The following is a 27029-nucleotide window of genomic DNA, read 5'->3' on the forward strand; positions in this document are numbered from 1 at the left end:
TTTTTTGCTAGTCTTTCATCCAGCCAACAACTAGCGTTTTTGCGGTCTCCCTGTTGGTAAAGCTTCCAGCAGGCCGAATAGTCTTGGTTGGCGTTTGCGCCGATATCACAAAACGAATTACCGGAGAAAAGATCTGTATCACACAAACATTTCCCCCAAGGTGGTTAACGTAGTAAGGTAGACTTGCCCAGTCCCCCAGTCGATGAAACCGACCGGTAATGACTAATACAAAAACTAACGTCGCCAAATCAAGACTAGCCGGCCGGCCGATCGAAATTTGCAGCGTACATTCTTTCTTCGAAGGAGCAATCGGGAGGGGATAGAACTTGGCGAAGTTCCGAACGATCTGCACACCGTAAACGTCTCTGTATTTTGCATTCCGTGCCCGAGAAACAGTTGCAAACATGGCTTACTCTGCACGTCTGTCAGCGAGACAAGTAAGCATTTAAAAACTGTATTACGAAATGTGACCCATGCATGATGAAACGCTGAACAGTGAGTGTAAACTCACTGATGATGAGAAGTCCCGATAATAATGATTTCAATATTTATTATTTGGAGATTTTAAATTAAGCCTATCAAAATATTGTTTGCAAATGTTTCAGTGAAATCCAAATGGATCTGTAAATACATTGTTTAAATTAACTTGCCATTAATTCAGTAGCACTGTAACCACTAATTATACAACAATTTCATTTGATTAAAATTTTGTGTATTGATCATCAAACAAAAGTACAACCCAACTGTGCACAATGGATGAAAAGGAGGTGTATTTCCGACACCATAAATAGTAGGGACCGGAATATTGTAAAATGTTTATTAATCCAATGATAGGTTCTCTTAAAGCCATTGGACCCTTTCGGTACAGAAAAAAAAAAAAAAGTTCACAGATTTACAAATAATTTACAGGGTTTACAGAAGGTAATGGTGAAAGACTTCTCCTGAAATATTTTTCCATGAAATGCTTTACTTTTTGAGAAAACATTAAAACAATATCAATTCTCGATAGCGAGAATTGCGGATTTATTTTAAACACATGCCATGACACGGCGGGACGTGCGGAAACAAGAGTGGGTTTTCCCGTTTTTTTCTCCCGACTCCGTTGACGGATTGAGCCTAAATTTTCACAGGTTTGTTAATTTATATATAAGTTGTGATACACGAAGTGTGGGACTTGGACAATACTGTTTACCGAAAGTGTCCAATGGCTTTAATAAAAAAAAATCTTTTTAAAACCGTAACTTGATGAAGAAAGGAAACAAAGTGAAACCTAATCCAAGAAATAACAAAAAAATACAAAGCACAGTGTGAGTGTCAGTCACTCATTCAGTGACAAAGAAAAGTTACAGAGTCAGACTATTGATTAAGATGAAAATGGCTTTATTACTCGTCCAACCAAGCCAATCAATTCAATCAACATTTATTTCTCATGTCGACAATAACAATTTTTAAGTTAAGCAAACAGTAGAAAACAAATAACAATGAGTATAAGAAAGATGGATGCCAGATATTGAGAAATTTTAACAGTAAAATACAATAACATGTATAGAAATTTGAATTTAATATTAAATTACAGAAATTAACGTGCTACAATGTAGGTCAACCTGGACGGAAAAAGGTTAATCACAATGCTTAAATGTTATTATGCTTATTTGTCTCTGTGTCTGTTGGGTTTATTTTTAAAAGGGTTTTGTTAAAATTTATTGTCCGTGTTTTATTTATTTTTGGTTGTCATATTCATCACGTCTTTTTCGTCTTCCGCTTTTTAAATTAATAATGTTCCTTGTGTATAAATATTCTCCTGTGCTTTAAAAAATTATTCATATAAAAAAATGTATACCTGTATTATAATTCAGTCTTCGGGCTGCGACAAGCAATAATAAACCGTTAATAATATTAATAATATTCATAATGCGTTGATTTTTTCTACAGCTGCAGTTTGCCTTGGCAACAGGGTTTCAAGCTCGCATGATCCAGACTACAGCCAATGCTTCTCAACGTGCCAAGGTAATCTGGGTAACATTAAATATACTGTGTATGAACATGGTCTTCACCCGTTTAATACTTTAGGGTGGCAATTGCTGTTGTTGCCTCTCCCTTACTGCTGATGGCCCTTCTAAAACCCCTTCTAAAACCCCAAACCCCATTTTTCATGGCAATTGTTGCTATACCCGTTTTCTCTTTATTACCATCCTGCCCTTCTAAACAGTTTTTAAATGAGAAACTAGAATTAGCTGTTGCAAACAACTTACCAACCAAATGGACTGATGGTATAAATGCAAAAAAATAGTTTATGGCCTGACGTTTCGCTGCTAGGGTCGAAACGTCAGTCCATTAACTATTTTTTTGCTTTTAGTTTTTAAATGCTGATCCAAGATCTAAACTTAAATGTTCCCCCCTCTTTTTAAACTTGCAAATATACTTTTTTATACAATCTTGTATGAGTCCTTTTACCATTATAACTTTCATATTTTAAATTCACAACCCTCTTGTTCAAACAAAAAATAAAAAATTGTATACAATAATGTCAAAAATGTTTGAACTTTCCTCTGGACTTTATTTTGAAGTGAAACAACCAGACACATCAAAGTTGTTTACACAAAGTTCATTTCATTATTTTTAATCATATTTCACGTTTTTAAACATTTTGATTTCAAGAAATGTTAAAATGTTGGGAATGGTGAACTTCGGTTTTTTAATTTTCTTTTCTTTAACAAATCTGATCACATGTGTTGTTGAAGAGAACACCCCCCCCCCCTACAGTGCATTTTAAATTGACTTTTTTCTTGAAAACGTTTATTTGTAGCAGATTGCTATGAGTCGGTTTGATCAGGACAAGTACATCAACTATGACTTGATAGAAAACAATGTGAAGATTGTAAAAGATCGCCTGCAACGACCTTTGACATTGTCTGAGAAGATTGTATATGGCCATTTAGATGATCCAGAAACTCAGGTTAGTTAATGTTGTTTTTGATTCAACTATTTGCGCCACTTCTTTATTGGTATACAGTCAATCTTTATTGACATTTTAAAGTAACACGTTGCCTTGGATGGGATGAGTTGGTCTATAAAAAGCGTTTGTAACCGTTTAAAATAAAATGCATATGGTTGGAAAGATGTTTTAATACAATGATCCACACAAGTTTGCCTCGAAATTGCGTGGTTTTCCTTTTACTGTGCGAACTAACATGGTCGGCCATTTATGGGAGGCAAAAATTTGACTCCCATAAATGGCCGATCGTGTTAGTCGACGAGGTAAAAGGAAAACCGTGCAATTTAGAGGCATTTTTGTGCAGATCATTGTATTCTACTTTACAACATCTTTCTACTCATATGCATTTTAAACAAACGGTTACAAACGCTTTTAAAAGACCAACTCGACCCGATCCAAGGCAACGTGTTCCTTTAAAGGGTCTGTGTACTTTTTATAGGACAAACAACACAATGTCCACAGATTTACATTAAACTTACACAGTTTGGAGATATTGATGGTACGTAGAAAGCTTCCCTGAAAATATTGCTTGCTGGGGTGCTGTAGTTTTGGAGAAATTAGTAAAACAATGTCATGAAAATAATTGTTGTCTCATTGATCATAAAACAAAAATAATTTTAGCATGTAAAAACATATTTTCATGACATTATTTTACTCATTTCTCAATGACTACAGCACCTCAGCAACTAATATTTTAAGGTACGCTTTCTGTAATGCTTTCTATTACCATTATCTTTTAATGGTGTAAGTTTAATGTAAATCTGTGGACATTGTGTTTTGTGTTTCAAAAAGTACCCAAATCCTTTAAAGGTAGGGTCAAATATGCTAAATTTTTGTGGATTTCACATTTCATCCGTTTTAATCTTTGATGTTTAAGATGTCAAAACTAACCCTAACCATGGAATAAAATGAGATTGTGTTTCATGTAGACATGGCATCACTTTACAAGGCTGCAGTGCAATTGCTTTTATTTTTGCAATCCATCCATGCACACTTTTGGTTATTACTCCTTGGATAAATATTCTAATTGTATGGGTGTCCCACATAATCATTTTATTTGGGACTAAGCCTTTGAATTCAACTTGATTCAATTCAATCAACATTTATTCAGGTATTGCTCTCACATGATATAATATATCATCGGTGACAGTTATAAACAGTCAATGACAGTAGCCACCATTATTAAAAAGTCAGAAGGGCACAACTTAGGATTGGGTGAAACCCTTGGCTTTTGTACCCCAACCTACGCTAAACATGTTTTTTTGCCTAATGTCTGTCTTTCTGGATTATTTTTTATATTTGCAGGACATAACTAGAGGGGAGAGTTACCTGAAGTTAAGACCAGATCGTGTTGCAATGCAAGATGCTACTGCACAGATGGCAATGCTACAGTTCATCTCAAGCGGCTTACCACAGGCAAGTTGTGTAGATCTTTATTTTCCTTTTTGTTTTTGGCAAGTTGCCAGACACACAAGGCCTGAAGGCCACTTCAATGTCTTGGCTACAATTACTTTTTTTTCTTTGATGGGCCGTGTCCACCTACTACTGGGTCTGAAACAAGGGAGCACCCTTTACAGTCCAAACAAATGTAGGCTTGGGTATCATCCATCGAAAGCCTTACCACCCCAACTTTAACGAAGCGATCATGGTTAAGTGTCTTGCTTAAGGATACAAGTGTCATGACCAGGACTCGCACCCAACACTCTGCTGATCAAACACCAGAGCTTGAATACGGTACTCTTAACTGGTAGGCCATGACACAGACTTACCACTGGGTAAGTCTGACACAGACTTACCACTGGGTAGGAGACGGACTTACCACTAGTAGCCTGTTACTGAACAGCTCTTGGGAAAGGGTTATAGAGGTGGCCATGTAGAATTTTTAAAATGGGTTCAACCTGGGCCCAATTTCATGGCTCTGCTTACCGCCGAATTTTGCGCTTACGATCACGATTCCCCCGCTCACGTGCAAGCGCCAAATTTTTGCGCTAGCCTTATAAGCATAGAATGCCTAGGTACGTGGAAATGCATGCACAAAAGCCAAAATTCACCGCTAACCCGTGAAATACGCTTGCCGTAAGCACAGAATTCCCTGCTTCTGTAAGGGCCGATTCTGTGCTTACGGTAAGCAGAGCCATAAAATTGGGCCCTGGTGAGTGAGACGTTTGTCAACAACAAGGTTACCAGCCTTGTACCATGTACCATCTGTAACTGGGCCCAATTTCATGAATCTGCTTACCGTAAGCTAAGAATAGGCGCTTGTGGAAGCAGTAACTTCTGTGCTTACGTCAAGCTCATTTGGTTAGTAGGTTGGTCATTTTACGCTTACACAGCTAGCACAGAAATTCGGTGCTTGCACAAAGCAGAGAATGGTGATCGTAAGCACAAAATTCAGTGGTAACTAGAGCCATAAAATTGGGCTCTGGTTTCCTTCTGAGCAGAAAATTGTTTTGCAAAATTTCTGCTTGGCCGAAGCAGCTCAATAAAATCTGGCCCTGATCTTTTTAAAAATGTTGATGACATATTTGTTGTGTTCTCTTATAATTGTATTTGGATTGATTTGATTTATGCACCAGGTGGCAGTTCCCTCAACGATTCACTGTGATCACTTGATTGAGGCTCAAGTTGGTGGTGCCGCGGATCTTGCAAGGGCAAAGGTAGTAGCCATATTCTCATTTAAAGGCACTGTACACCTTTGGTAATTGTCAAAAACCAGTCTTCTCACTTGGTTTATCTCAACATATGCATAAACCAACAAATCTGTGAACATTTTTTACTCAATTGGTCATCAAAGTTGCAAGAGAATAATGAAAGCAAACGCACCATTGTTGCACACATTTGTGTGCTTTCAGATGCGTAAAAAAGGCTTCAGGCCTGAAGTCTTTTAATATTTGAGTGAGAAATTACCTTTTTCTCAAAAACTACGTTACTTCAGATGGAGCCGTTTCTCACAATTTTTTTATACTATCAACAGCTCTCCATTATTAGTTACCAAGTAAGTTTTTATGCTAACAAATATTTTGAGTAATTACCAATTCTGTTCAGTGCCTTTAGTACATGTGTCTTGATATACAGCAGACCAAAAGGCCTGCCCTTTTATTTTATTGAATATTAGTAAATTAAACATTCCTGAAGTCATTACCAGATAGCAAATATAAAAGGTTGCTATTTGAATTGATTGTGCAATGGTGTTGCAATAGCCAATATTCAACCAACCTGGGCCAAATTTCATAAAGCTGGTAAGCATAACAACTTGCTAAGCACAGGAAAATCTTGCTTAGCAAAAACAGGTTGCCAGCAAAGATTCCATAAAGTTTACGATGTTGCAACTGAAACCCCACTCATTTTTGCTTAGCAAAGAAATCTGACAAGCTCTACATTCTGCTAAACAACTTTATGAAATTTGGCCCTGGTTTGCTATTACATACATCAGTGTGACAAGACACGTTATTTCTAAACAGGAGTGGTTTTGTTTAACGTTTTTTGTTTGCTTTCTGTAGGATCTCAACAAGGAGGTTTATAATTTTTTGTCAACCTCTGGTGCCAAGTATGGAGTTGGTTTCTGGAAGCCTGGCAGTGGGATCATTCACCAGGTAATCATTGCCACTCTCAATGTACACCCTAAAGGCCGAGTCACACTGCTGCGATAATGATAACGATAACGATCACAACGTAAAGAGAACACATTCTATTGGTTAAATGGGCGTGTGCGTTTCAGTGTCTTAGCCAGGAATTTGGAAAGTGGGAGTGCAAACTGAAAAAGTGGGAGTGCAACCTAAAATCATTACCCAAAAAATAGAATAATGTTAACAATAATGATCACGACGCAAAGAGAACATGTTCTATTGGTTGAGTGAGCATCTGCGTATTGTGCGTGGAGCACTTTAATCAATAGAATGCGATCTCTTTGCATCGTGATCGTTATCATTTGCATTATCTCTGCAGCATGACTCTGCCTTTATGCCACAGTCAACTAAAGGCCATGTCACATGAGGCAATTTATGGGCAAACAGTGCCAGGCAATCTCCAATTAGAAAATTCAGTCGCATTTCAGTTTTCTTTTATTTTCTTGGAGATAGCAAGAATGTCTCTTGTGCTGCTGAAGTGTTCCCTGTGCACGCAGTGCAGTAAGTTGCCTGAAAAAAAAATGCCCTGTGTGACAAGGCCTTTATGTACAGGCAACAAGGGTCAAATTTGGGAGAAAAACCCACGAGACCGTAGGGCTTGTAGCTACAAAGTTTTACTGGCCAGAAATGTTTGTACTAGACCATATAAAACTGAGAAAAACAATTTCCCGACAACACTCTTATCTGTCTTCGTAGGTACTAATTAAGTAAACTTCATTACTCAATAGATATGATGGTATTTTTTTTTCTTACTCAAAGTCAACATTTGATCTTGATTTTTTCTGTTCCCAATGTCACTGGACAAAAGTTAACTGGCCCGACACTCTTGGGCCTGCGGTCCAGTGTAAAATACGGGCCCTGATTAATATTGTATGGTCTAGGCATTAATATTGTATGGTCTATGCATTAACATTGTATGTTCTATGCATTAATATTGTATGGTCTATGCATTAATATTTTATGGTCTATTGTATGGTCTATGCATTAATATTGTATGGTCTAGGCATTAATATTGTATGGTCTAGGCACTAATATTGTATGGTCTAGGCATTAATATTGTATGGTCTATGTACTTGTAATGATTGTGGCCATGTTCAACCACAATGATTGAGTTACATAACTGACCTAGATGAATTATCATGCATTGAAGCACGAGGGCAGTATCAGGTGTGGTTTGATCTTAAGATGTAGACTATCCATGTATGCTACTGCCCACATTATCTACATCTACATTTACACTATACAATTGTTGCATGCTGTAATGGGGTTCATTATACAATTATTGCACGCTGGTATGGAGTTCATGGTGTTTTGTTCACCTAAAGGTTCGCTCGGCCCCAGCGGCCGGGTCTATCCAAGACCGCTGGGATTGGCTAATCAGCTTCTCTAAGAACAAACTCTACCTAGCAAGTAGACATACACAGAGTGTTACCGCAAACCAAATATATATTCATACCATGTATTTGACGTTTTTTTCTTGTTCAGATTATACTAGAGAACTATGCCTTCCCTGGTGTGTTACTGATAGGCACTGTCAGTCATACTCAAATATTTCCGTAAACAATTCTGCTCAAATGACAACCTCTCACTTATAGTGTAGCAAGACAGTTCTCTCAAGAAAAAACTCTATCTAGCAAGAAGACACACACATGGTGTTGCCACAAACCAAATATATATTATGTTCTTTTTTCTTTTTCTTCAGATTATACTAGAGAACTATGCTTTCCCTGGTGTGTTACTGATAGGCACTGACAGTCATACTCCTAATGGTGGAGGTTTAGGTGGTGTGTGTATCGGTGTAGGTGGTGCTGATGCTGTTGATGTTATGGCTGATATCCCATGGGAATTGAAATGTCCAAAGGTAACTCAAGTGTTTCCGTAACATTCTGCTCAAATGACAACCTCTCACTTATGCTTTTCCGTTCTTAAAGGCACTGCCCACCTTTGGTAACTGTCAAAGACCAGTATTGTCACTTCCTATATCTCAACATATGCATCAAATAGATTTTTGTTGGATAATTTTGACTCAATTGGTCATCAAAGTTGCAAGAGAATGACAAAAGAAAAAACACCCTTGTTGCACAAATTTGTGTGCGTTCAGATGCCTGAGAAGGGCTTCAAGCCTAATTCATTCTGAAACTTGTTTAAATATTTGTTTGTAGGTAATTGGAGTTCGATTAACAGGAACACTGAGTGGTTGGACAGCTCCTAAAGGTATTTACAACTTGTATTGATTATTAGTTTAATATCACACGTGAGCATGAGTGGAATATGAACAAATACAGTGCTTCTGAATCCCATAGACAGAGTTGGATATCGGGCGCAGACATGCTATATTTTTCCATATTTCACAAGTGCTCCTGCTTAAAGACACTGGACACTATTGGTAATTGTCTACTCACTTGCTGTATCTAGCCATATGCATAAAATAAACCTGTGAAAATTTGAGCTCAATCGGTGATCGAAGTTGCGAGATAATAATGAAAGAAAAAACACCCTTGTCACACAAAGTTGTGTGCTTTATGCTTGATTTTGAGACCTCAAATTCTAAATCGTCTGAGGTCTCGAAATCAAATTCATGGAAAATTACTTCTTTCTCAAAAACTACGTCACTTCAGAGGGAGCCGTTTCTCACAGTGTTTTATACTATCAACAGCTCTCCATTACTCGTTACCAAGTAAGGTTTTATGCTTATAATTATTTCGAGTAATTACCAATAGTGTCCACTGCCTTTAGTTTGTTCTTTGAGAAACTGGAAATAAAAAGAATCTGTGACTTAGATTCTATTACCCTGATCAACACACCAAGAGTTCTTGTTGGTAAACATCAAACACTTGATCAGGTTCATGAGTGAAAACACCAGTTGCGATGATCATAACCCTCCATCCTCCGGGCGATCGGAGACCGGAGTGCTACGAAACAATGCGCACAAGATTCGACTGCATCCGACCACAAGTGCATTTTTCGACCAATGTTGACAGACTAGTCACCAGGTTTACCAAACTTTTACCACTTTTGAAAATCATGACGCAAATTCTTAGAACACATTTTGATCTTCAATGTCTAATGAATCCATTCATAACACTCAAAACATCATTGAGAAAATATTTTGAAGAAAAAAGGACAAAAACTTAACAGGAACGGGAGTGAAAAGCTCGTGAAGCAAACACAGACCATGGGTCAGGTTTTGAGCCCTGCACTTCATTATCTTGACGAATCAGCGTAAACCAAGAAACAATCATCAAATGAAAACTGAGTTGTTTGTCTTTACAGATGTGATCTTAAAGGTAGCTGGCATCCTGACCGTCAAGGGAGGTACAGGAGCCATCGTGGAATACTTTGGTCCCGGTGTGGACTCTATTTCATGTACAGGTTTGTAAAGTTTGTAGATCAAATAAAAACAGTTGACCAATGAGAGAAAAACTTGTTTTGTTTCAGATAAGCAATGACAATAGGTTACCCATGACGTCACTGACTACCATCTTTGATGAAATGTGTGCGCATGAAAGGCTACCATTGGCTGAGAGTTGTGTACAGCGTGTCACACATGCATTTTTCCATTGTTTATCATGGCAGTCAATGACGCTACGTGCAAGCCATCTTTTGACGTGTGTGTCATAGATGAGACTACAGCATTGGTTTTTGGAAGAGTAAAAATTTTTATTCCTATCATCTAGGTTTCAAGAAAGTTTTAGCAAATTTTTTTGTGTGGGGGATTTTGTGCAAGTTTGCAACCTTGAGAGATGCCAACATACACGATTTGGGCGAAGCAATTATGATTTTGAGAAGTGCCACCAGGATAAAGCTTCAATTAAATACAATAAACAAGCCCAACACACAACTAAGAATTCCCTTATAGTACACGGAATTCCCAACCCGAATGTAGTAGCAGAAATGTCAGACTACACCGGCATTGCTCCTAGGTAAGAAACACCATGACATTAGGACTGGGTAATGTTTTTTAATTGTTCAATTCACGGTACTTATTTTATAAGATGTCTGTCTATTTTGCAAGGTATGGGTACAATTTGTAACATGGGAGCTGAGATTGGTGCTACTACCTCCGTGTTTCCCTTCAACAGTCGTATGGCAGATTACCTCAAAGCTACACAAAGAGAAGGTTTGTACTTGTTGTGTTCAGCGCCCTCATGAGGCGGCTGGGATACAGGACGCCTTGTTGAGAAGTGTTGAAAGAATGTAAACAAATAGGAAAGGCGGATGAATAAAGAAGTGATGTGTTGAGTTAAAGGGTGTATGTACTTTTTATAGGACAAAAAACACAATGTCCACAGATTTACACTAAACTTACACAGTTTGAAGATAATGATAGTAGAAAGCTTTCCTGAAAATATTAGTTGCTGAGGAGCTGTAGTTTTTGAGAAATGAGTAAAACAATGTAATGAAAATAATTTTTGTCTCACTGATCATGAGGCGAAAATTATTTTAGCATGTAAAAACATGTTTTCATGACACTGTTTTACTAATTTCTCGAAAACTACAGCACTTCAGCAACTAATATTTTAAGGTAAGCTTTCTATTATCATTATCTTCAAGCGGTGTAAGTTTAATGTAAATCTGTGGACATCGTGTTTCGTGTTACAAAAAGTACCCAAATCCTTTAAAAGAACGTACTTTCTCCAGATTACTAATTAGTGTATACAACAGTACTCAACAAATTGTAAACTGCTCAGAGATACCTATATTTGCTCAAATCTAAGATGTCTAGTTGTTGTCTACCTGTATATTGAAAGTAACACAGTTTGGGATAGAAATTCATTTTAACACATTCATCTGCTGAGATGTAAAATGATAGAAATTGTTGATGGTTTAGGTGTTGATGACTAGTCTCATTTAAAGGCAGTGGACACTATTGGTAATTACTCAAAATAATGATTAGCATAAAACCTTACTTGGTAACGAGTAATGGGGAGCTGTTGATAGTATAAAACAGTAGTTTTCGAGAAAGAAGTAATTTTCCACGAGTTTGATTTTGAGACCTCAGAATTATATTTTGAGGTCTCGAAATCAAGCATCTGAAAGCGCACAACTTTGTGTGACAAGGGTGTTTTTTCTTACATTATTATCTCGCAACTTCGACGACCAATTGAGCTCATTGAGCTCAAATTTTCACAGGTTTGTTATTTGATGCATATGTTGAGATACACAAAGTGAGAAGACTGGTCTTTGACAATTACCAATAGTGTCCTGTGTCTTTAACAATAACAATAGTAAAGACATTTGTCATTTGTAGAGCGCCTAAAGCAAAAGCCTCTAGCAATATAATATAGAATGAGTGAAAGATACAACACAAGTAAGCAGATTACAGATAAGCAGCTTCAAACAAATGAGTTTTTAACAGAGACTTAAAACAGTGAAAAGAACTAGCCTGGCGAATACGCACAGGAAGTCTAATCCAAAGAAATGGAGCATTTACAACTATCTGCTGTACACATGTAACAGTTTGTTTTTTGAAGTTGTAAATATTGATATTGAATTGCACAGAGATTGCATCCCGTGCCATGGAATACCAACATTTATTGACTGCTGATGAAGGAGCTCATTATGATGAAGTCATTGAAATCGACCTCAGTGAGGTGAGTTCAGATTAGAGTCAATTCAATTACACTAGTTTGAACCCTAAAGGTACTCGTGCACATGTAAACATCTTGAAACTTTGTTTACTTTCATTCGGATAAACTACATAAACTTTGACCAGGTTGTTCAATGGTTTTTAGCTTTGATCGTTCTCCAATAATATCATTCATAAGTGGCATAGACATTTCTAAAGATGTATGCAATACTGTGGACATTATTATCTGAAAAAATATGGAAATAATATTTGGAAAAAAACCACCAAAAAACAGAGGGCAACACAGCTATGTTGAGTATCGTCCTTGATACATGAGTAAAACAAGTTACTTGTGCACAAGTCCACAAACGATATGAAATACTACAACAGCAATCAATCAAATGAACCTTAAAAGTCAGGTTCACTAGTTGGCCTGGTCAGTGAAACAAAACGTTTGTGAAATTTTTGTCGGTTGAAAATTAGGTACGTAGTCAAAAACAAGGAGCAGAGAGCAAACTGACAAAATGGGTTGCACATATTGTCATTGATCACCTTATTTGATGATAAGCAATGGAAAAGTGCATGCGTGTACATGCTACTCACAACTCTCAGCCAATGATAGCTTTGCACGCGTACACATTTCATCAAAGATGGTGGTCAATGATGTCATGGGCAATCCATCTATTCAGAAGACTAACAAAGCAAAATAATAAAAAGAGAGACTGAGTGAGGAAGGCGAAGAATAAGTTGGCTAATAAGTCGCCACAAACACAGGACAGATAAGAAACGGACATCATTCGTAAATAGTAATCAATTCTTGTGTTACTGTTTAATTTCATTATTATTCATCTTGACTTATTTATCCCAGCTTAAACCACATGTTAATGGTCCTTTCACACCGGATCTGGCTCATCCAATTTCATCATTGGGACAAGCAGCTAAAGATAAGAACTGGCCACTTGAGGTCAAAGTTGGTAAGTTTTGCGATGAGTTTAACCACAGGAATAAACTCTAAATAATACAGTCATTTAGTTAGTCTCTTTTGAGGGAGTGTTGGCTCTGAATTGAGCCGGTTTGGTTTTGACTATTCAAACAGTCTTCTGGAGAAAGCCGAAAGAGCTCAACCACTTTCATTGTTCAATGTCAGTATTACTTATAGGGGACATTACTATGATGGCAATGGGAATAGGCCGTTCTAGCACATTAATTTAAGGCACTGGACGCCTTTGTTATTTGTCAAAGACCAGTATTCTCACTTGGTGTATCCCAACATATGTATAAAATAACAAATTTGTGAAAATTTTGACTCAACTGGTCATCGAAGTTGCAAGAGAATTATGAAAGAAAAAACACCTTTGTTGCACAAATTCATGTGCTTTCAGATGCCTAATAAAAGGCTTCAGGCCTGTAGTCTTTTATTATTTGAGTGAGAAATTACCTCTTTCTCAGAAACTAGTTACTTCAGAGAGAGCCGTTTCTAAAAATGTTGTATACTATCAACAGCTCTCCATTGCTTGTTAACCAAGTAAGTTTTTAGGCTAACAATTATTTTAGTTATTACCAAGATATCGATTCAGTATGACTCTTCAGGTATTTCCAAAAGACTACTAAGTAGTTGTTCTTTTTGCTACTTGAAAGTCACTTAAATAAATTGAATAAACTTGAATAACTTCAGGCATGATATTCTTCCTACTTAGTCTGATTTCTGATTTGTTTTCCCTCAGAAAACTTGTGATAAGTATCCTGAAAAGTTGTCTAAAGCATTATTCCAAGTGTACATGTAGATCAGCCATTGTACTCTCCTGAAGATGAGCTGAGTTTACTGTTCGATACGTCAAGACCACACTGGCTCTTTTCAGAGCCAAAACTCCCTCAAATCAGATCTTATACATGGTCGTATCTGCAAAGTTTTCTATTTACTATTTATAGTTAACTCTTACTCGATAAAATGTTACTACTTTTTTTAGGACCAAATATCATGCATGAAGTTTACTCTTGTGATTATATTTTTTTACTCCTGTTTTGGTTTATATTGCTTTTAATTTTTCATAACATTCTTAAATGTTTACGTAATTTTTATATCGGAATTTTATCACATGATTTTATGTTTACTTTTAATATGTTAGTTTGTTTGCAAATGGAAACCAGTTATTTTTTACTGATTTGGCTTACCCTGAGTAAATAAAGGAAATAAAAAAATAAATAAATAAATAAATAAATAAACGTTAATAAATTTATATTTTTGATTTGTAGGTTTGATTGGAAGTTGCACTAACAGCAGTTATGAGGATATGAGCCGATCAGCCAGCATTGCTAAACAAGCACTAAACAAAGGACTCCAGTTTAAGTGAGTGAGATTTTTGTTTTCCTTGACTACAATTATTCAAAATAATACTAAGAACTTCTTGTAGCACATGCCATTTCCACGTTTGAAATATTATATTATAAATTGAAGGTATCTTAGTATAAGTTGTCATGGTTATGACATGACTTTACAAAAAGAAATAGATGGATTGCACATACCGTCATCGACCGCCATATTTGATGATAAACAATGGAAAAGTGCATGCGTGTCGCACTGCGAACAACTCTCGGCCAATGATAGTCCTGCACGCGTACACGCTTAATTAAAGATGGTAGTCAATTACATCATGTGAAATGCAAACGAATATTTAATTGTGAATGATCAGTCAAAATCATTGTAGAAATAGAAAGGTTTGGAAACTATTTACCAAAACTATATGCTGCAATCACGACTCGTATGTTTTAAAGTGCTTACTTTTATTTATTTATTATTAAATATTCCTAACTCCTTACATCAATTACCAGGTCCCAGTTTACTGTAACTCCTGGATCAGAGCAAATCCGTGCTACCATAGAGAGAGATGGACAGGCTGCTGTATTTAGAGACAGTGGTGCCATAGTGCTTGCTAATGCTTGTGGCCCATGTATTGGCCAGTGGGACAGGTTAGTTGTTCAGTATGACTTTTAATAAGATATTCTGGTATTCAATAACTGTGAGTCACTTTTTAGTCATAATCTGGAATATTCTTACAAGAAGACTCATGAGAAAGAAATACCAGCCTTAGAAGCATGTTGTTCTTGTTGATGTATGCGCATCCAACTGTTATCATATCTGTATCGGTATGCTTGCGAAACCCCTCTAATATTGACACAGGCCTGTATGCTTCAATTTTGAAAGGGCAAGGGCACAAAGGCATTTTCTCCTTGGTAAAGGGCACCCTATGAGGATGAGGCCATTTTATAACATTGTCTTATGATCCACAAAAAACCAAAAATTAACATTAAAATGGGAATGCCTTTTCTTATTTGAGATTGACTGGAACTGGTTGTTTGTAAATTGCCTCAGGTGACATGGCCCTAAGACCAAACCATCCCTGACAATACGTCTGAGACCAAAACAAACATAGAGTCACCAGAACATAAAACTTCTATTTTTGCATTTATTAAAAAAACTTCTTCTTGTAGGCAAGATGTGAAGAAGGGAGAGAAGAACACCATTGTAAGTTCTTACAACAGGAACTTTACAGGACGTAATGACGCTAACCCAGCTACACATGCATTTGTGGCTTCCCCAGAGGTGAGGTAGTTAATTGCGAGTTACTATTAGTGCTGGGCGAATAGTGAAATTTTGTTATTCGGATATCGCTGGCCAACTATCCGAAATTAACCGGATATTCGAATAGCTTTTTCGCCGCAAGAGGGCGCTATTTAAAAAAAAAAAAATATATATATATATTTTTTTTTGCCGCTAGAGGGCGCTGTTCGTTTGTGAATGAGATCTTATGGGCGGATTGATATTAGTTTTAGACAGTGTCACTCGGTTCATTCATAAAAATGACCGGATCTAATTTAAAGATGGCGATTTGCTTTTTGTTTTGATCGTGATTGACTCTACGTGAAGGAAAACTTTTGTAATCTTTGAACAAATTACGTGTGAAATGTCATTGTTTTAACTCTTCACGGAGGTGAGCATAGTTAAATACTTAATTTATGCTGTTTTATGCTGTCTTTTAATAGAAGTCTCATAAGAATTCAGACAAAACATTCATATCAGTTGTCGCCCGACGTCCGCGGATATTCGGATATTAAAGAATATCCGGTTACTCGGTTGTAATTACAGAATTATCCGGTTTGTAAATAGGTATTCGCGCCCTATGCGGATATCCGGTTAAGAAAAAAAAGGCATCCGCGGTTACGGATAGGAAAACCTATTCGCCATTAACCGGATATTCGAATAATTTGCCCAGGCCTAGTTACTATTGACAAATACAAGATAGATTGTGAGTATTTGATTAAAGGGTTGGAGTACTTTTTGTATGACACAAAACACATATACACAATGTTCACAGATTTACATTAAAATTTGCATTTAATGATAATTATGGAAGAAAGCTTCCCTTTAATATTACTTGCTGAGGTGCTGTAGTTTTTGATAAATGAGTAAAACAATGTCACAAAAAAAAATATTTTAGCATGTCAATGTTTTTGTGCTACTCTCCTGAAAACATTGCTCTGTAATTTTCACAGTGAGTAGGGATTCATGTCTTGGCTAACAAACTTACAAAAGGTATCATCATCACCCTTTAAATTAACCTCATAAAGGAAGAGTTGATCTTTCTGCTTCGTTTGCTTTCCTTGGTGCTTCATGAGGAGTTCCAGTTAACAAAGTGTGTTTTCTCATGAACATGCTCGTTATGAACAGAGGACATGCCTGCATAAATAATTTTAAATGAATAATGTTGAGAATTGTTTGTCTCGTAGATAACAACAGCGCTTGCTTTGGCCGGGTCACTTGACTTCAATCCTGTGACAGACGAACTCGAAGCACCAAGTGGTGAGAGATTCAAACTAGAAAGCCCCTTTGGTGATGAGCTACCCAGCAAGGTAGGAATGCAATTTGTAATATACTAAGAATTTTGATAAAAATAGAGGCATGTGAAGTTTCTGCGTTTACGCGGCTATCCGTGTTTTTCATTCTTTATTTAAAGCAGCAGTCAACAGTTTGTTCCTTGATTCAACCCATACAACTCGAAGTTTTTAACTGTGTATACATTTTGTAATTTTGTATCCCTTTTTCCCATGTGTACATGTATATTATTTTATTTAATTTCCTGTACTTAATATTTTTTGTAAGCGCTGTGATTTAGTTTTCTAAGTAGAGCGTATTTAAAATGCTGTTATTATTATTTTTATTATTATTAGATGTTAAATTTTTATCGGGGATGAAGAATATTAATTTTGTTTTTTTTACCCATACACCGATGTGTGTTAGCACTGTATACTCAGTACTTTCCCGAGTCCTGTGAAAAAATATCACAGGCATATTACTCGGGTGGGATTCGAACCCACGACTAACACACTGCTCTAGAATTGCAAGGGTCGTGGGTTCAAATCCCACCCGAGTAACATGCCTGTGATATTTTTTCACAGGACTCGGGAAAGTACTGAGTATACAGTGCTTACACACATTGGTGTATGGGTAAAAAAACCAAAATTAATATTCTTTATCCCCGATGCAAGTTTAACATCTATTATATCGTTGCAATACCCACTGCCAAAACATAGGATTCGAACTGTCTCTAGCTACCGGGCAACCTCGGCAGTCTAGTTGGTAAGACACTGCTCTAGAATTGCAAGGATCGTGGGTTCGAATCTCACCCGAGTAACATGCCTTTGATATTTTTTCACAGTGCTAACACACATTGATGTATGGGTAAAAAAAACAAATTAATATTATTATTATTATTATTATTATTATTATTATTATTATTATTATTATTATTATTATTATTATTATTATTGTTATTATTATTATTGCATGTCGGTACCTTTCAGAAATATTTTGATCGGCAGACCGAACCTTTAGGTTATAGGAAAATTGACATTTTCCTCCTTATTCTTGCCTTCTCTATATCATTTTTATAACTCTTTTGTGTGTTATTTCATTGAACTCGTGGAGAGAAACTCAATTCAATTCACATTTATTTCCATACTGTCAAAAACACAGCACTTGAAAATGCATATACAATGTAATAGCGACCAGAGTAGTTTAAGGTTTTTACAGTCAAAGAAGAGGAACAGTATCGAGGGCCGATTTGATAAGCCAAGCTTGTAGTAATCAGCCTGTGGACAGACAGAGACAAGATAAACGGACAAACAGAAGATGTACATATAGGAACAAAACAATACAAACAACAACAACGCTTGACTAAAATAAAAATATGATGTTTATATGAAAAAGAACAAACTGATGATACACGTGGCAAAGCAGTCAATAGTAAGAAAGCTATGTAATGATAATGGGGTTTTTGGTTGTGAAGGGTTTCGATCCCGGAGAGGATACCTACCAGCCTCCAGTCAGCAAGGGTGTAGCAGTAGATGTAGACCCTGAAAGCAAACGCCTACAGCTCCTTTCACCCTTTAGTACGACACTGGTTATTAAATAATGACTAAATGTTTGTTTTTGGTTGTGAAGGGTTTCGATCCCGGAGAGGATACCTACCAGCCTCCAGTCAGCAAGGGTGTAGCAGTAGATGTAGACCCTGAGAGCAAACGCCTTCAGCTCCTATCACCCTTCCAGCCCTGGGATGGCAAAGACTTGGACAACATGCTGGTACTTATAAAGGTAAGCAAGTACGGCTATTAACCCATTCCCAGTGCAGGCATGATACTCCCCCTGCTTTAGTCTGATTTCAGATTTTTTGCCCTTGGATAAATCAGAACAACTGTGATCAAATAGCCTGAAAAATCTGTTAAAGCCTATATCTTAATTACATGTAGGCAAGCTCTTGTTCTCATTAAAAAAAATTCTACTGTTTTCTAAGGACAAAATATGGTGCCTGCCAGTGGCTTTGTAGCATTTTAAACGAGATTCACACTTATTTATCTTTCTGTATAAAACACCAAAGTAGATCCTTGACCAATTAAGAACTCACTCTTATGTTAAATAACAAGAAGTCCCCTTGATCCTCAATTATTTGTGCTTGAAGCTCATCATTGGTGTCAGTGGAAACTCTCTACCATCTTTAGCCTTTTTAGTATCTTTTAATTTAGCAAATTATCGTTTAGGCCTATTGTATGCTAAGTTGCTCAATCTAATATCGGATAAGATTGTCATTGAGGAAATAGAATCAGCTGTTACAAAATGCTTACCGACCAGAAGGACCTGTGGTATAAATGCAAAAATTAGTTAATGGCCTGACGTTCGAAAAAGACTCTGCTAGGGTCGAAACGTCAGGGGGTCAATTTCATAGCGCTGCTTAGCGGTCGATTTTGTGCTTACTGTGCCATTTCTATTTCATAGCGCTGCGAACTGTAAGCACACGAAAAGGCATGCTAACCTTCCGGTGCTTACCGCACGAAAATAAATGGCGTCACAATGCAAATCCACAGTAAACACGCAATATGGCCGCCCAATTTTTCTGCTAACCTGTTTTCTGCAGCGCTATGAAATTGGGCCCTGGTCATTAACTATTTTTTGCATTTGATAAGATTGTGACCATGCAATGTGTTGTGCTGTAGGTGCAAGGCAAGTGTACTACAGATCACATCAGTGCTGCAGGACCTTGGCTCAAATACAGAGGTCACCTGGACAATATCTCCAATAATCTCCTTATCGGGTAAGACATTGGAATCATAATAAAAAATAATAGTGGCTTCTTATGTAGCGCGCATATCGGTCACTCAGTGACACTCCTGGCGCTGTAACACACAGTAATTCCTGCAAGGTATGTGGGACTATGTTTGAAGTATGAGACCAAATCCTTAGCACCATTGGTTTACAAGATGCTGTGGTGCAATATGCTGTCAATCAAACCAGGAACACCAGGGCAAACCCCCTTCTCTTTTTGATAAGTGCACTGGGTTCTTTTATGTGCGTTACACAACAAACAAGACCAACGGTTTTACGTTCCATCCGAAGGACGATGCATCATGGACACATAAGGACACATGTCTCGACTGGGACTCGTACCCACACTCGGCTGATCTGAAACACCAGAGTGTTAATCAGGTGCTCTTCACCGCTAGGCCGTGAAACGCCACATCAAACGGATGAATATTGGACATAAAATGCTGTATTTTTGTGAATTTAAACAACTAGTAAAATCGTCATTGATTATTGAGTGCATTTATCTTACCTTAATGTATGGAATTGCTTGATCCCAACAATGAGTTATTTGATGTTATGTTTCTTTAAAACACAGTGCCACAAATATTGAGAATGGTGAGATTAACAAAGTGGTCAACAGACTGAACGGAGAGACTGGCTCAGTGCCCGACACTGCTAGACATTACAAGGTAATTCCCTTACACTGCTACACAACAACTTACACGGTCTATTAAAAACCTCTTACTGACTTGTATTTAAATTTGCTTTTCTATTGCACTTTTGTGGTTTTTATTGATTGGTACAACGGTTTTTATTTTACGCTTTCTATTTTGTGCACTGTATCCTTCATCATTTTATACTGATTTAATTTTAAGTATTTTTCTTTAGTGAATCTTATGGTAACTTTTCCAGGATTTTTATTGTTGTTTACTGTTGTGATTGATTGCTTATATATCTGTATCCTTTATTGCTTTATATGTGTATTTTTTTTGACCTTTTCATGATTTTACTTTTCGTGGTTAAATGGTATAGGTTTTTGTATGTTTATTGTAAAGGGCTTGGGAGCATTTTTGCAATGGATTCAGCGCTATATAATAATGATAAATCATATAAAGCACTGGTATCTAGAATTTTTTTTTTACTGCACGATATAAATATTATTATATTTCAGGCCCAAAATACTGGCTGGGTAGTTGTAGGAGATGAGAACTATGGTTTGAAACTGTGCTGTAACTGACTTGTATTTATATTTCAGGCCCAAAATACTGGCTGGGTAGTTGTAGGAGATGAGAACTATGTCTTGAAACTGTGCTGTAACTGACTTGTATTTATATTTCAGGCCCAAAATACTGGCTGGGTAGTTGTAGGAGATGAGAACTATGGTTTGAAACTGTGCTGTAACTGACTGGTATTTATATTTCAGGCCCAAAATACTGGCTGGGTAGTTGTAGGAGATGAGAACTATGTCTTGAAACTGTGCTGTAACTGACTGGTATTTATATTTCAGGCCCAAAATACTGGCTGGGTAGTTGTAGGAGATGAGAACTATGTCTTGAAACTGTGCTGTAACTGACTTGTGTTTATATTTCAGGCCAAAAATACTGGCTGGGTACAAAAAATGTAGTAGTAGATGAGAACTATGGTTTGAAACTGTGCTGTAACTGACTGGTATTTATATTTCAGGCCCAAAATACTGGCTGGGTAGTTGTAGGAGATGAGAACTATGGTTTGAAACTGTGCTGTAACTGACTTGTATTTATATTTCAGGCCCAAAATACTGGCTGGGTAGTTGTAGGAGATGAGAACTATGGAGAGGGAAGTAGTAGGGAGCATGCCGCTTTGGAGCCCAGGCATCTTGGTGGTAAAGCAATCATAGTCAAGAGTTTTGCTCGCATCCATGGTAAGGCATGGTCTTCATCATTTCTGTCTTTGTTCAATTTGTCTGTCCTTACGTCTTGTTCCTGTTTATGTTACGTTTGTCTGTCCATCAGGTATCTTACCACAAGCCTCAGCTTCTAGATGATGCCTCCATACTTAATAGACCCTTCCCATGAAATATGTTAAAGGGTGGCTGCAGTGTTTTTTAAAATAATTTAAACGATTAAACATGACTTTTTAAACCTGAAATATTTTTTATTATTTTTTATTAGATGTGCAAGTATTTTAAAAAGGGTTTTCAAGAGATTAGGGGAACCCACTCCACCCCTAACAGGGGCATAAACGTGACGTCATGTGGGGAACCTGAGCCGTCGGGCCCTCTGGCTGTGTGCATATAGAGACGTGTGCACTGTGTGGCCTGGTACATAGGCGCGTGTAGTTAGGGACCAGACTGTTTGGCGACGATATGTTTGGATTCCCGACGTGATGTCGATGGTAGGGGGGCGGTAACAATCCACAAAAGGGGTGCATGACGCAAGTGAGATATGTCCAGGAAAAACAAAACACATTTTATGGAGGTTCAATACATATATCAGAAATAAATGACAGCAAAATTAACTGTTTTATTTAAATTCACTGCAGCATCCCTTTAATTGCAGATAGCAAGAAACTAAGTTTTGTTGTCTAGAAATCTTTATAATCAATCTCATTGTTCCTAAACAAACTCTTTCTTCTTCCACCTTTTCTAATTTGCTCTTTGCAGAGACAAACCTTAAGAAGCAGGGAATGTTACCTTTGACCTTTGCCGATACTGCTGATTATGATAAGATTCGACCTGACGACAGAGTAGCTCTGTTGGGGTTGAAGCAACTTGCGCCTGGTTCGGTAAGGAAATGTTCAATAAAAGAAGTAATGATAACTCAATCAATCATTTCAATATGGTTTGCGTACTACTTATCTATTTACTGTTGTTGTCTCCCGCTATCCCAGTACTTTAATTTTTTGTGTTTTGTTGTCAGTGTTTTGTCATGACATTGTTCATATTGGCTGTCTTGTCCTTGTTTCGCGATTCCTTCGTTTGTTTGTCTGTATAAAGGCTGTTGTCTACAAGCCTCGGCTTACTCCAACAGCCTCATGCTCTCGCTCCTCTCTTGTACATAGTTAATTCCTAGATATTTATTTATTATTTTAGTATTTGCTATAACGCTATAATAATTCTGTATACTATGTACTTATATTTTATGCACTTTTGATTTTGTTACCTTTCTGTGAACTGATATTCTCACATTGAATTATTTTCCAACAAGAGTATGGAATAAATGTCATAATGAATTTAATGTGTGATAGAGTATGCATGTGAGTATTGAGTGAATTCCTGAACAGATAGAGTATAGGGGGACCTGTTTTTCAACTAATTGTTCAGTGCATCTAACATGGTTTATATTAATTAGACCGTAGAAAGTGTTGCCCAAGTTATTTTTATGGTTTACATGTGTACATACCAGTTGAGTAATGTTTTGGTGCTTTTACTTTTGTCTTTCCCATTGGCTGAAGCGATATAGATCAAGCAATTCTTGCGCGTATGACACCATTGGGAAATTCGCTTTATAAATGCCTGTATTGTTGTTATTATAATCCATTATATTGTTATAATTGGCTCTTTTCGAAGCCAACACTCATAAAGAGAATTATTTCATGGTTGTAACTGCAAGTTTACTATTATTTATAGTTTATTCTAATCCAGTGCATGTTCATTTAATTACAGCAAGTAACATGTCGTCTGACACATAGCGATGGTAGCCATGAGGAGTTTCCATTGAATCACAGTATGAATGAAGGACAGATTGAATGGTTCCAAGCAGGAAGCGCCCTCAACAGGATGAAAATGAAGATTGCATCCGAGTAAACCTTTGGAATCACTGTTACGCATCAAGGCCCAATTTCATAGCGCTGCTTAATGGTGAAAATGTTTTTGTATTTACTGTTCTTTTTCAAGAATTGCAAAGGTCGTGGGTCCGAATCCCACCCGAGTAATATGCTTGTGGTTTTTCTTTTCCACAGAGCTCGGTAAAGTACTGAGTATACAGTGTTTACATACATCGGTTTATACGGGTAACACCAAAGTTAATATTCTTTAACCTCGATGCAAACTTCCATCTTTTACTGTAGCAGAAAAATTTGCTATGGTGTCAACGTATTTCAAAGGTTAGCAAGAACATTAGGCGGGCGTCTTGGTGTTCACCATGGATTTGTATTATTACGTCATTCATTTTCGTGCAGTAAGCACCGGAAGGTTAGCATACCTTGTCGTGTGCTTATGGTTAGCAGCTCTATGAAATGGAAATCGCACAGTAAGCATAAAATCGGCCGTTAAAGCCATTGGACACTTTCGGTAAACAGTATTGTCCAAAGGCCCACACTTCGTGTATCACAACTTCTATATAAAATAACAAACCTGTGAAAATTTAGGCTCAATCGGTCATCGGAGTCGGGAGAAAATAACGAAAAAACCCACCCTTGTTTCCACACGTTTCGCCATGTCATGACATGTGTTCAAAATAAATCCAAAATTCTCGCTATCGAGAATTGATTATTGTGTAAGTGTTTTCTCAAAAAGTAAAGCATTTCATGGAATAATATTTCAAGAGAAGTCTTTCACCATTACCTTCTGTAGAACCTGTAAGTTATTTGTAAATCTGTGAACCTTTTTTTTTTTTCTGTTCCAAAAGTGTATAATGGCTTTAAGCAGCGCTATAAAATTGGGCCCTAGAAATTTGAAAAAAAAAGTTATAACAAGTCACTATAAGTCACTACCAATGACATCTGTATCACAACTTGTACAAATGCAAAGTCAAATTGGCAATTAAAACAAGTTTTCTACTGGACAGAATGATCACATATAAAAGAAAAAAACGCAAAGAGATTCATCTTGATCACGCATGTTTTAGAATTTTTACTTTTAAGTAAATGAAAAAAAATTTTAATTAGAGAAAATGGAACTCAATTGACACCCTAAACTGAAAGCACAGTATTTCTTATGCAGATATTTGTATCATTCTTAGGAATGTAATGTGTACTTTTTCTGTTCGATACTCATATTCAGTTGAAATTTGCATTTACTGAAATGATTAAAGTATTATTTTATAGTTTGCTTGAACATGTTTGATAAACCTTCCAAAATAAAATCAACACTTGTACTCTCTAGTTCATTCACCTGTACATGTACAGTACAGTTTATATCTCATGATTTGTTTCTCCGTCATTAAATAGTTACTTTTGTCTGTTTAATGTTCTTTATTTGCAGCACTGACACTCTACCAACTTTTGTCTGATCTTCGATTGTTTTGCCCTTAGAAGTATCAGAAGAATTGTGATTAGATAGTCTGAAAAGTATGTTTGAGTCGACCCCATGTGAGCATGTAGGTCAGCCCTTGAATTCAATCGATTTTTCCTGCTTTATATCGCAGAACCAAATATCCTGCCTGTGTAATTGTAGTCATACTGCTACTTCTAAGTTTGATTTGACTTGATTGAACTTCCCAAACTCAACATTTACATCCATTCTAACTTTATCTTAGTTTCAATTATCTATGTCTGGAATTAAACTGAACAGTATGGTGTAGTATTGAAACACTGAATGTACAAAATGTAAATGTATTGAAATAATCTAAAAACAATTTAATGCCATTTGGAAATAGTTAGATATTGTGTGTGATATTTGATATCACTAATAAGTGTGGTTCATGTATCGATGAGTATTCCAATCCATAACCATTGATTTATATCAATTAAAGAGTGCCCCATGATTGTCTTGACACTAACAAGTCCAGGGGTCGATTTCACAAAGAGTTAGGTTAGGACTAGTCCTAGGAGATATAAAAAACGTATGTACAGTCCTGTAAAGTTAGTATGAGTAACTCGTCCTAACTCGAGATAAGACTAGTCCCAACTCGTTGTGAAATCCACCCCAGGCCTGTAAGCTTCGTTTTTGAGAGGGCAAGGGCCTTGGCAAAGAGTATCCTATGGGGAATTTTTTATTGCTACTAAAGCATTTTAAGGGCATTAAGGCAATGAACTGGGAGCATGGAAGCAATCGCCTTTGTTACCTACATGTACGTAAAGTATCAGTCCCGAATAATGTGGTAGGCTAAATCCACTTTAACATTATTTCCAAAGATCTTCCAAAACCATTAATCATTTTGGAACCTTGTGTTAATTTTGACTTTTTTTTTTAAAAGTCTGCCGTTGTGTGATACATAATGAAGATTTGTACATGAAAAAAGAACATTGGTCACAATGTAAAGTATCAAATTCATATGAGAATGTGCTGAAGTGTTTTTAAAAATACTATGTGGTTGATTACCATACTACAATAATAAGTAGTATGGTAATTGTTCTACCTTTGGTACCATACTACAAATTAATTAATAGTACGCTAGTGTTCTGCCTTGGGTACCACTTATAGACCATATTGCAGCGTCAAAGTCCGAGTTTTTGCCAATCGAGGTTGGACAACTTTGGAAGCCACACATGCAAATCAAAAACAGATAACCAGAGGTTGTAGAAATGTTACACAAATATTGTTGGAAACAAATCAACGAGAAATTTCAGCTCATGAATCTTTACAGAAAATGTTGAATTTTTTTAAAAACACGATTGATTGTTTTGCTAACATTAGGCCAGTCTTGCCAACTGGCGCACTTTGTTTATCAACACTGGAAAGGTCTTAACTACTTTTACCAACATGTAGAATGGTACCCAAGGCAGCCTGGTATACCACACTTCAACTTAATAAGCAATTTGCATGGGTTATTTCGGTATCAATTAAAAAAATACAAAGATTGCAGTGTTAATAGGGAGCAGTAATTACTACCAAAATGTGTCCATAAGTTTGACTGCAATGCTTTTCCAGGTTACTGGAATTTGTTACCAATGAATTAGACAATTGATGACAATAAATTATTTGAAATCATATTCACTAGTTTGAATGTTTGTTGTATGTTTGATTTGAAGAGCAAGGAGATCCATGGTCATTAGCTACTCGACGAGAAGTGTGTACTAAAGTTGAACTATGCATTCAATAACAACATTACAACAAGTTCTTATATAGCGCATTTCACAATAAACCGTATCAATGCGCTTTACATTAGTCCCCTGGTCATTGGGCCAATAAACATCCCTTTAATCTTTCTCAGCTCCCATTAGGGAGTATACAGCCCCGAGCTGCCGTGGCGCTCCGAAAGCTTTTCATTCACAATATCAACCTCTACCCTCGCAGGTACCCATTTATACCCCTATGTGAAGAGAAGCAATTATAGTGAGGTATCT

At 36.8% G+C, this 27029-nt stretch overlaps 1 protein-coding gene across 3 annotated transcripts; it reads left to right on the forward strand.

Moving 5' to 3' along the window:
• The first annotated feature begins 252 nt into the window (after positions 1 to 252).
• Positions 253 to 26368, forward strand: LOC139943912 (aconitate hydratase, mitochondrial-like). Of its 3 annotated transcripts, none has more exons than XM_071940799.1 (22): positions 255 to 437; positions 1933 to 2007; positions 2807 to 2956; positions 4301 to 4411; positions 5572 to 5652; positions 6496 to 6588; positions 8324 to 8482; positions 8784 to 8835; positions 9895 to 9993; positions 10637 to 10741; positions 12124 to 12215; positions 13059 to 13164; positions 14444 to 14537; positions 15020 to 15157; positions 15680 to 15791; positions 16976 to 17098; positions 18690 to 18839; positions 19736 to 19833; positions 20419 to 20512; positions 21591 to 21723; positions 22465 to 22586; positions 23467 to 26368. In XM_071940799.1, the coding sequence occupies exons 1-22, from the start codon at positions 405 to 407 to the stop codon at positions 23605 to 23607; spliced, it is 2361 nt and encodes a 786-aa protein (XP_071796900.1). In that variant the 5' UTR covers positions 255 to 404; the 3' UTR covers positions 23608 to 26368. The 3 variants fall into 3 exon arrangements, with proteins under 3 accessions (XP_071796902.1, XP_071796900.1, XP_071796901.1); XM_071940800.1 differs by having other exon boundaries at positions 2810 to 2956; XM_071940801.1 differs by lacking the exons at positions 21591 to 21723; positions 22465 to 22586; positions 23467 to 26368 and adding an exon at positions 20995 to 21075 and having other exon boundaries at positions 253 to 437.
• The last annotated feature ends 661 nt before the right edge of the window (positions 26369 to 27029 follow it).

Source organism: Asterias amurensis, chromosome 11 (assembly GCF_032118995.1).
Source record: "Asterias amurensis chromosome 11, ASM3211899v1".
NCBI classification, from domain to species: Eukaryota; Metazoa; Echinodermata; class Asteroidea; order Forcipulatida; family Asteriidae; genus Asterias; species Asterias amurensis.

Excerpts from the sequence above, each read along its gene's own strand:
- LOC139943912 (XM_071940799.1), top strand. The coding sequence starts at position 405 with ATGGCTTACTCTGCACGTCTGTCAGCGAGACAA. Across the intron at positions 4,412-5,571 it reads TCTCAAGCGGCTTACCACAG|GTGGCAGTTCCCTCAACGAT; the intron begins GCAAGTTGTGTA and ends TTTATGCACCAG. Across the intron at positions 12,216-13,058 it reads TTGAAATCGACCTCAGTGAG|CTTAAACCACATGTTAATGG; the intron begins GTGAGTTCAGAT and ends TATTTATCCCAG.